Source organism: Impatiens glandulifera, chromosome 2 (genome assembly GCF_907164915.1).
Source record: "Impatiens glandulifera chromosome 2, dImpGla2.1, whole genome shotgun sequence".
NCBI lineage: Eukaryota > Viridiplantae > Streptophyta > Magnoliopsida > Ericales > Balsaminaceae > Impatiens > Impatiens glandulifera.
The window spans coordinates 8,754,805-8,766,800 of record NC_061863.1 but is presented as its reverse complement, the minus strand read 5'-3'; the positions used below and the strand labels follow the sequence as shown (position 1 = coordinate 8,766,800).

The following is an 11,996-nucleotide window of genomic DNA, read 5'->3' as shown; positions in this document are numbered from 1 at the left end:
AAAATAAATATATAATTTAATTTTAATTGTTTAAAAAATTAAAATTAAAATATTAAGTAAAGAACAAAGAAACAAATTATTAAAACAAAATATTATCAAATTATTGTTTGAAAAGGTTTTTGAAAATATAAATAAAATAATAAAGATTGTTGTAGACAAGAAAATGTTGGAAAAACTTTTTTTCTTCTTATTTTTGTCAACACGTAATATGTGTTGGCAATTATGTGTCACCCAATGTATATTTTGTTGTATTGTAGTCTTCCATTGAGAACCAATATCGTTTAATGACATCCTATAAAATATGTTCTTTTCGGATTTTGGGATTCTAACATCTGATCGTTTCATTGTGATCTAATTCACAACCGAGTTGATAATGAAAATTTATAACTTTTAAAATAAAGTTATAAACAGGATAAAGACTTGTAACAACAGGATAAACAATATTTAACAACGATTTTCAGTCACTAGAGATCACTTTTTTACTAATGGGGACATCATTATTTTTTTATTTTCTTCTAATTGCATGGAATAAATTATTTTACCATACAATTTTATACTAACAATCAAGTACATAGTCTATATAGCCAAATATAAAACAAAACATGGATAGAGAATCTTATTCATTGTATTCCAATATGAGAGGTTAATGATTTCAATCATACATAAGTATATATTATTAAATTTATTATCATGAATTAGGATCAAAACTATCAAAACAACAAATCCAACTATTTAAATGCCAGCTTTACTGCATGATACAGTTGGATATGCGTTGGAAGGGATAGACACATCCGCATTCTTACAAGTCGCATAAACGTTACCCTTAGAGCTTGACGATATGTTTACATTGTCAAAAACAATATTGCTGCATGGAATTTGATTGCTGCAATCTAGGAGTATTGCTTGATTAATTGCCGACCTTCCTTGCACATTTATATACTTCACATTGCTCACTTCCACCGCGCCCGGCTTCAAAATAAATATATCAATACAAGTAATTCTTATTTTATTCCACGAAATTAACTAAACACGATGTATACCAAAATACTTACCTTTTCCGGACAATTGTGTTTTCCATTGCAATAATTTTGATCAATAATAATAGAGTTCTTAACATCATTCAATTGAATGTGTTCAAATGTAATATTTCTTGCATAACCTTTTCCACCCTAAAAAGTAACATCAAATCATAGTGTTAAATAATTTCTTAGTTATAAGTTTACTTTTCAACATAGTTAATTTACCTGCCATGTCTTTATCCTTGCCCCATTAGTTGTTCTTGTGAAATTGCAATTTACTATATGAACATCTTCCACAGTATCAACAGACCCGCTTTGGCCGAGGCTACCCACACTTCAATAATATCAAAACAAAAAAACATGATTATATATGATGGTTCTCATCAAGATCCGAAAAGGGTTTTCAAATGAGCTCTATTTTACCTTATGCCATGCCCAGGTCCGCATTGAATTCCTTCAATAAAAATGTTTGAAGTACCAGAAGAAATTGCAATACAATCATCACCTACAATAATATATATACACAATAAATTAGATGTATTTTTTTTATTAAAAAATTACTATAAACTAGCGACATGACAACTGATCATACCTGTGCCAATAATAGAGTTGGTGATATTAACGTTATGTGTGAAAGAGATGCCGATTCCATCCGTATTAGGGCTATTTTCGGGTGCGGTGATTGTAAGTTGGGTAATTGTAACGTCGCTGCATGAATATATGCTTATATGTCTACCTGGAGGGTTGATATGAGTCAACCCTCTTAATTCAAGGTTTTTGCATCTTGAAAATCTTAATCCCTACATCAATTAATGCTCACATTTGTAAAAGTGGTAATGATAAAAACAAAACAATTATCAACACAATGATAATTAAGAATAAAATCAATATTGATTGGATATTCATACAACACTCTTATTACCATCGGTGGTTGTGAGCACATTCCTTGCTGAAAATGAAGAAACAAGATAAAAAATTAACATATTAATATTAGTATATCAGTTTGAAAAGTATATTAAATCGATATTGATTGATATTCATAAAAGAGTTGTAGTTACCGTCGACGGTTTTTGGCCTTTAATTCCTTCCTGCAAATGAAGAACCAAGAAAAACAATTCAACATATCAGTTGATATATAAGTTTTGAGAGTATATCAACATTATTAAGTGAAGACAAAAGTAGTACGTACTATTTGCTTATAGAATCAATTTTGAAAGTTAAAAATGATCAAATTCTTACGTTTTGGTAATTGTCATTGATATTGTTATCACGGTCATAATAGAAAGTTTTCCACCATGGTGAACCTTGTCCATCAAGTTTCCCGCTTCCAAAAATTTGAAGACCGTCAACATTTGAGAACTCTATCCATGCACCGTCCACACAACCAGTCCAATCACTTTTGGTTTTGGGTCCCATTAGGGTTCCATCAATCTAAAAAGATTTATTTTGTATTTTTTAATTAATTAAATAAATAAAATTATCTAAATATATAGATTGAAAAGAAATTAAAATATGGGTCATCCAAGATTCTTGTTTTTATCATCAAATTAGATCACCTGAACTTGAATATATGATGGTCCTTTACAAGGACCTTTGAATTGAAGAGGACTCAACAAGTATGTCTTTCCTCCAGGAACCACCATGGTGGCACTGCTGCTACTTGCACATGCTTTAGCCCATGCTTGTAAGAAAGCCTTCAAATTAATTAGGGTTCATCAAATTCATGTCCATTGTAATATTAAACTGAGATTAGTCTAAAGAAGTGGATGAAATTCTTTGCCTTTTTATATGACTATTATTATATTGACTCTACGTCGTCTTTCAAAAAAAAATATAGATTCAAATTAAAGTTGAATTTGTTATTGTATGCATGCTTTATTTTAATCAAGCTCATTGTCTAACCATGAAATTATTCATAGTAATATCAAGTTTATAAAACGATTAGCGAATAAATAATTACTTGTGAATCGTCTACACTCCCATCTCCTTTGGCACCAAAGGCCGTTACATCAAATGTATCTGCTAGACTAAGGTTTAGAATTACTATTAGACAAAATGAAAACACCAAAATTGTATTTAACCATTCCTGTCAATAAAAAAGATAAATAAGTGAATATCATATATAACTAATATAAAATAGTTAAAAGAAATATTTTATTTTATGAAGTAATGTCTCACCATGTTATAAAAACTCACAAGTCAATTAATAATCCAAAGAAGAAAATATTGAATGTATTCTAATGAAATAACAACACTTGTTATATATTGAATGTAGTCTAATGAAAGAACAACACTTGTTTATATAGCAGTCTTTTAATTATTTAAAGAAAAATGAGAAATATATAAAATAATCATATTTATAAAATGTTGGTTACATTTATATTTTTTTATTACTATTTAAGATTTTCAAAATATTATTTAAAATAATTATATGAATATAATATAATGGAAGAATAACAACATTTGTACAGTCATCTCATCGTCTTTATATTAATTATTTAATATATCATTATTTAATATTTTTCTACCAAAAAGTATTTATTTATTTATTATTATTACTATTCTTTTGAAAAATTATTATTATTATTATTAATATTATTTTATTCTTTAAAATTTAAAAGTTAGCATTCCTATAATTTTATATGTACCAACTCTTATAGGAAGTATTTCTTATATTACTTTTTAAGATTTTATATATTTTACATAAAATAATTTATATTAATGTGAAAGAACAACAATCGTTTTTATAGCCATTTGATCATCTTTTAATTAGTTTAAGAAAACTGAAAAAAAAGAAAGATAAAATAATCAGATTTATTAAGTTTTTGGTAGATATTTTTTTTTATTAGTGATATGAATATAGTCTAATGAAAGAAATAACAATCATTTATGTAACAATTATTTTATTTTTGTTAAATGGATGAAACCGTCTCATTTTATTAATATAAAATGTGTTGAATTTGTGTAGCAAGAGAGAAAAAATTGAACATCGAACACTGTACAAGCCTGTATACTTATATTTTATTGAAAAGTCAAAATTGTTATATATTTATATATTGGTTTGTAACTATATATATTTTATTTAGTATGCGTTGTGCCCTAATTTCAGGTTTCTAGTTAGTTATGTAGTGTAACTTAAGTCATGTTATTGTTTATAATAAATTATGGTTTAATATGTTTGATTCTAATATATCATTTATGTATTATAGAATAATGATATAAGGAACTAACTTGATGTACATTACTAACCATAGTTAATTAGTTAGCAAATAGGTTGCTTATACGTATTTAATTAATATTTCAATTAATTTACATAGAGATTAGATTATCATTTGATACATAATATTTATCTTGCTAATAGGGTTAGAAATAAACTAATTTAATTAATTAATAAAAAATAATAATTTATATAAATGAAATTCACACCAAATTCAAATATGAATTAATATTCAAATATTAAAATTCATACAAAATTTTAATGTGAATTAAGGTGAAATTTATTTCAAATGAAATTCACACAAAAAAAAATCAATATTATTAAAGGTGAAATTTTTAATCCAAAAGAATTTCTTAATTGTTACAAATAAGGCAATTAATGCCTTAAATGAGACAACTAACAAATATTATTAATTATTATTGTAACTACAAAATATTTATGGCAGGATGTAACTTGCATTATAATAAAAAGACAATCAAGGATAACCATTGGATGAATGGATTAGTAACCGTTGGATTAAAGAATTGATGAATGATAATAGGGTTTAATTCCAACTGATTTGGCATGCGACTAGTTTTGCAATAAACTTAGGTTATCGATGTTGGTAATAATTCTTGCAATTAGTAGTTTTCAATTTAATTACAAAAGTTATTATAGATCAATGACATTTTAAATAAATAAATTTGAACTATCTAGTAGTAATTTGCAAATATCCTCGCAAACCAATTTTGCCATGTTTGAATACTTGTTTTCATTAATTAGAGCTATAATATCGCAGAATATAACAATAAATACTATGCAAATAATACGCAATTTAGTGTGCATTACATATGAAATTATAACATCAAAACATTTCATTTTCTGATTATTCTTCACCTTCTACAGGTTCAACATCTCCATGTGTAATACTGTACTATTCACTTTGTACAACTTCACTTTTTATCTGAACCAAGCAATTCTTTTTATACTGAACCATTAAACTCAACATTCATAACATTTAGATCACTCAAATCGTTGACATCATATAATGGAATATTCAGGGGAATATATAGTTATATGGTTGCACATTTCTGTTGATATTCCATTTCATTTGTCCATATTTCTTCTATCTATCTCATGACTTTTGTTTTACAAATATTCATCCATTTATGATTATGATTATTTGTTGTGGTTGGATAGTTCAAATAATAGATTTTTATAGTTTTTTGAGCAAGAACAAATGAGTGGTTCTAACTATATCTCCATTTCATTCTATGTCAATCAATCTATAAGTTTCATTAACTCTAGTATCTCTTGTAGGATTAAATCATAAACATCTAAATAGAACTACACGTAAACATAAAATATGGTATTCTAATTCAATAATATCCTCCAAAAGTACATAGTAACTAACATCGTTTGTACGAATGCAAATTCCACTATTTAGTGTTGATTTATTAGATCCGAAATCACCTGTCATCCACACAAAACCATTTATGGAGTACGTTGAATATGAGGCCGCTGGTGTTTTAGGACCAAATAAGATGAAATGTGATAATTCTTTGTCAAGATTCCCATTTTGTTTTTGTATAATCTTCAAAGTGAGATAGAATGATCACATATAATATCCATCATTAACGGTATAATTCAAATGGAAATTAAAATCATAAGTTCATTACCTTTGATCATAATCATAATGAGAATTGACAATATATTTCTATCGGATCTAATCCAGCACTCATGTCACAAAAAAATCAAAATTTTTGAAATGAAATTAATTTTTATATTCATGATTGAAATTAACATTTAATCATTCATTACCTATAATATGGATCCATTTATGGATAATTTAATAGGATATACGTGTGAGTAACTAAACTGTTAGGATCGGTGACAACAATAGAAGGGGAGATTAAATATTGTTATACTATTTTTGACTTTCAATGCAATTTTAATCCTGTTAAGGACTTCAAATTTATTTTTATTCTTCAACAAATCGTAGCAAGATGTTGATCAAATTCAAGTGCGGAAAGTTCTTGCGGGATTTAAAGCAGTAAATAACGGACTATAAGATGCAGAAATGAAATAACACAAGGTTTTAAGGATGTTCGGAGATAAAACTCCTATGTCACCCATTTTCTGTTTCCAGAAGGAATCCACTATATGACTTTGATTTGTATAGCGTCTACACAAACCAAGTTAGAACACAAGACTTAACAACTGCCTATTCTAAACTTCTAACTATCACACTCTATTGAGCAGACAATGTTTTGTTCAACTTACAACACTAAAAATACACTCAGATAAACTTGTAGTAAATTATCTCAGCTTAATTTAATGATTCTTAGAATAAACTAGAGAAATAATCAAAGAGTTAAGAAATTCGGAAAAATCGTGTTATCAAGAATTCCCGAGTTCAAGAAGAGATTCACCGTTGTACTTTGATCCTTTTTTATATCTGAAGTGTAGCAACGGTCAAATCTAATTTGTAGATACGTGTAAGCTTTTCAATGGTTGTACGCCAAGAGTATGAGATCGTACGCAAGAATAATATTTGTTGGATCGTGGCGTACGAGATTGTAATGCACAAAATATTAGTTAAAACATGGTGTACTGGATAATACTGCATGGGCTAATGGAATAATCGAGTACGTGGAAATTGTACATTTGGGCGTATTAAGCTGACTTGGAAGACTACTGATAGCGTCCACAACTATTGGTACAACGCTGCTGTGCTGATGAAGCAAGACTAATGTTGGTTACTCGGCTGTTAGCGCAACATAGTTGTGCTGAAGAAGCAATGTTTCCATCAGCAATGTTGTTATCAACGCTTCTTTAGACAACTGCTGAAGCAAGGATGCTGCCAGTACTTCTTTAGATTGCTGCTGAAACAAGGCTATTGTCAGCGCTTCTTTAGACTGTTGCTGAGGCAAGCATGTTGCTAACGTTTCTTTAGACTACTACCGAGACAAAGCTGCTGCTAGTGCTTCTTCAGACTACTCATGGAACAAGGCTTCTATCAGCGCTTCTTCCACTCTATTGTTGAAGCAAGCCGACTGTCAGCGCTTCTTTCACTCTATTGTTGAAGCAAGCCGACTGTCAGCGCTTCTTCAACACATATGTTGAAGCCAGCCTTCTGAAATCAGTTTTGTTGTTGGCAACCTTACTACCAACTTTCTTTAGACGTCAACTTTGTTGTCAGTATCTGTTTAGCATTTCCTGTGCATTAAACATATGCATGCACAACTTAGTTTTATTCACTTATTAACGCATCATCAAAAGTATGTCGTATTGATTTTTATTATCCTAAGTTCATTTTAATCAATTAAAGCGTTCAACTTAATTAATTTTTTTTTAATCTTAATTTAAATATTTTCCCTTTTTTCTTTCTTAAATTAATCTAACATAAACTTTCTTGGCTAGTCATAAATCTCTTTGTTGAACCATCACTCCCGCGTCCAAGCTAATTGAAAAACAAAATTGGTGGTTTAATTTTGTTGACTGACCATTCCGTGTTCCTTTGGGGTTGTCTTTGTTTAAAATTTACATTCGATTCAAAATAATATGAAATAAATGCAGATATTTTTCAAGAATATAGGCATTGCATATGGATGCTTCAATTCTAGCCTTGTTTTTCATTTTATTATTCACACTCTTTAAAAACATTTATAGATATGTGGTAAAAAAATTATATTTCTTTAAATTTTGTAGTAAAAGGATAATATAAAATTGATACATAACTTTTGAAGGTATACATCAATCTATATTGTACATGAATACCTTTCAAAGATAATATAAAATTGATCAAAATATGTTTCATTGAATGAAAAAAAGAAGGTAGAAATTTTTTGTCCATGTTGCACATAATTATTGAAAATTGAGATTGCAAATTATCCACTTTTCTAAGCTCAAAGTTTAACAATTAAGGTCATACATGAAATTACGTAAATAATTCAATATTCCCCATACAAATTTAGGTAATATTCTCATAAATGCAATTAACAATAACCTTTCTAAGAGATGAAAATCATGACTTTTGATTCAAATTAACCTACATTTGGTTGTGTCAATGCATCATGACAAATTAGACGCATAACCATATGAGAATTTCAATATTTTCAACCATTTGAAAATTAACATATTTTTAGCCCTAATAAAAGTATAAGAAACCTTCTTAGTCTTATAGAATCAACATGTACCTCTGAACGATTGTAAACAAGAAACATATATTTTCTATCATTTTAGGTTGTCCTTTATTTTACCCTTCATATTCATAACTGTATTTATAATGTTTCTAAACACATTCTTTTCAATATGAATAAAATCCTAGTTATGTCTATTGAGAAGTTTTCCAAAATATGGAAGCTGCTAGAAGATAATATATTTCAATTGCTTGACACAAAATACGTAATGGAAATATAGTTACACTCTCAAACAAATTTTTTTATTTAAGAGTTGAAAAATATTTACTAAAAATATCATTTGATTTGCAATTATATCTGCAATTTTGATCATTTGTGATATTACAATTTTTATTGCAACATTAATCATTTGTAATATTGCAAATTGTATTGCAAGTTCACAATACATAAGAATTAATACAAAAATAGTTGCACTATCAAACAAATAATTTATATCTGAGATTTGAAAAAGTATTTATAAAAAATGTCATTCGATATGCAATAATATCTGCAATATAATAATTTATGATATTATAAATTATATTACAATTGTGCAACACAAGACTTAATGCAAATATAGTTGAACTCAATTATAAACATTTCTACTCGAAAGTTGAAAAATATTAAAAACAAATAATCATTTGTGATATTGTAAACTTTATTGCAATTGATACACAAGGTTAATTTAATACAAATATAGTTGTTGTATTCTCAAATAGAGAATTTTTACTATAGAGTTAAAAAATATTTTCAAAAAAATGTCATTCGATCGGTAATCGGTAATGTTATTCGCAATACTAACCATTTAAGATATTGCAAATTATATTTCAATTGTGCGATGCACAAGACGTAATGCAAATATAATTTCACTCGTAAACAATGAATTTCTATCCAAGTGTTGAAAAATATTTAAAAAAATATCATTGAATTTAAAATAATATTTGTAATACTGATCATGTGCGATATTACATATTTTATTGTAATTGCGTGATATACAAGACGTGATACAAATATAGTTGCACTATAAATATTAGATTTCTAACCAAAATTTAAAAAACATTTATAAAAAATGTTATTCGATCCCTAATAATATTGGAATTCTAACCATTTGCAATGTTGCAAATTATATTGCAAGTTCTCGATACACAAAGCTTTATTGTATGATACACAAGGTTTAAACAAATATAGTTGCATTCTCAAATAAGGAATCTTTACTAATGTTATTCACAATACCAACCATTTATGATACTACAATCTGTCTTACAATTGCGCGATAAACAAAGATTAATGCAAATATAGTTGCACTCTAAAATAGACGATATCTACATAATGTTAAAAAATACTTTTAAAAAATGCCGCAATGTTATTTGCAATAATTTTCCAAGAAAAAAAAGCTAAACATATTTCAATGCATCAATTTTCTTAATGAAAAATTTGTTGACATTATAAATAAACACTAAAAATATCATTATATAGAAAATTTTGTTTGCAAAATTGAACAAAATTTAAATTCAATTATAATATAATTAACTAAACTATACATATTGGTTAAATTTCATAACTATGTCATAGAAAAAATATAACATTATTCATATAAAAAATATTACCCAAAAATATGTTCCCAAAATTAAAAGACATTATTTTTCAATTAAGCCAACCAAAACATCACAAACATAAATAAGGAAACCAATCTTTACTCATTATTCTTCTTTTCCTTTCTTAAATTTGAGTTTTTTTTGCTTCATCCTTATTTCTTTGGATTTCGTTTTCAGCTGAGCAACCACAAAGTCTATCAATTTATTTTGAAAACCTCCTTACTCTAACAAATAATAACACATATAATATATATTAGTTTAATATGCATATAGAATAAATAAAATTATATATATAAAAAAACCTCGTCGTAATTTTTTTGACTACTTGAATTGTTTTATTATTGATGATTCTCATATATTCTAGGAGAATATATTTTTCATGATAAGAAGTGAGATTTTTAGTTGGTGCGGAGAAGGCTTGACATGAGCAATAATCATTTTATCCATATCGATTCTTACAACATCAGTTCGAGCTTCATTAAGATAGAGCCTTATTGCGTCGAGTTCCGATTGAGTGTTAGTGGCTTCAGATGTCATCTTGACCACCTCGTCGTTGGTTAAGTTGTGTAGAGGAGCTTTGGCATTAGTTGAAATCACCTCCTTTAGAAATTATTCTTATACATATGCCAATAATCTAACACTGGTAAAAAAAGGGTCTTTACCGACGGTTTTTCCCGAAGGTTTTGTAAACCTCTCCTAAATACTCCCGAGAGGAACAAATCCTTCGCTATTAAAAATAGATTCCGAGAGGGGTGTAAAACCTTCGGGTTTATTCATTATTATCGAAAGTTCTACAAAGAACTTTCGGTTTTTACCTTCCCAAAAAACCCCAAAAAATTCTAAGTGTTGGATGTGGGTTATTTGCGAAGGTTTTTGTGAAAACCTTCGGTTTTGAAATCCCTTGGTTTTTTAATTCCGAAAGTTTTACAAAGAACCTTCGGTTTTGAAATCCCTTGGTTTTTTAATTCCGAAAGTTTTACAAAGAACCTTCGTTTTTGAAATCTCTTGGTTTTTTAATTCCGAAAGTTTTACAAAGAACCTTCGGTTTTTCTCATTAAAAAAAAAATCAAATTTTTGAAATTGGTTTTTCCGAAGGTTTTTAATAAACCCTTGGTTTTGACTAATATCAAAACCGAAAGTTTTATGAAAACCTTCGGCCTCAACCTCAATAAATACAAACCCTAACCCTTCTCTTTTTCATTTCGCTTCTCTCCTTTCTCTCTCTTCCGCCTCCGCCGCCGCCTGCCTCCTCCAAGCCGCGGGTTCTTCTCCTCTCTTCAGGTAATTTGTTTGATTTGGTTTTTTTGTTTTGTTTATTGTAAGATTTAGATTTTTCTTAAGTTTGTATATATATATATATATTATAGATCTAGATTTTTGTTAGTTTACGTTATTTTGTTTGATGAATATATATATATATACATATATGATCTGAAATGCATTTAGGATATGGGTGATGATTCGACATGGAAGAGACTTCGGCGTACACCGGAGAAACTGCATCCGTGTTACCAGAATCTGATAACATAATCAGAAATTGCGGCACGTGAGGAAGAGGTCAGAAAGATGACGCTTGAAATGGAACAAATCCGACTAAGGGATGCCGAAAGAGGTCGTTTGCTCAGTGAAATCAAAGCGGACCGGGCCGAAATGTCTCAGAGATTAGAGAATCTCGAACAGGAACTTGTCTTGTTGAGGAGTCGACTGAATCAACCACCCGCTCCTTCCACCCCATCTAATAATTAATTTGTAGATTTATTATGGATTTATTATGGGTTTATGACAATTAATATTTAATTTTATGCGTTATGTTTTAATATTTATGAATTATTGTTATTATGTTTTTTTGGTTTGGTTTAATGAATATGTTTTAAATAATTATGTTTTTGTTGACTTTTCACCTTTTTTTAAAAAAAAAACCGCATCGCCAAAGCCGAGGGTTTATTTTGAAACCTTCGGTTTTGACGATTTTTTTTTAAAATATTGAGGTAAAAACCGAAGGTTT

At 28.2% G+C, this 11,996-nt stretch overlaps 1 protein-coding gene across 1 annotated transcript; it reads right to left on the bottom strand.

Annotated features, from left to right (window-relative positions):
- Positions 1-732: 732 nt before the first annotated feature.
- On the bottom strand, positions 733-10,528 carry LOC124924298 (probable polygalacturonase At3g15720). The gene is made up of 11 exons (XM_047464357.1): positions 10,451-10,528; positions 2,980-3,105; positions 2,582-2,713; positions 2,259-2,450; positions 2,078-2,107; positions 1,942-1,968; positions 1,612-1,819; positions 1,443-1,524; positions 1,245-1,353; positions 1,053-1,169; positions 733-969 (listed from the first exon to the last, which is right to left on the bottom strand). Exons 1-11 carry the CDS (start codon positions 10,526-10,528, stop codon positions 733-735), a joined length of 1,338 nt encoding a protein of 445 aa, XP_047320313.1.
- Between the last annotated feature and the right edge of the window lie 1,468 nt (positions 10,529-11,996).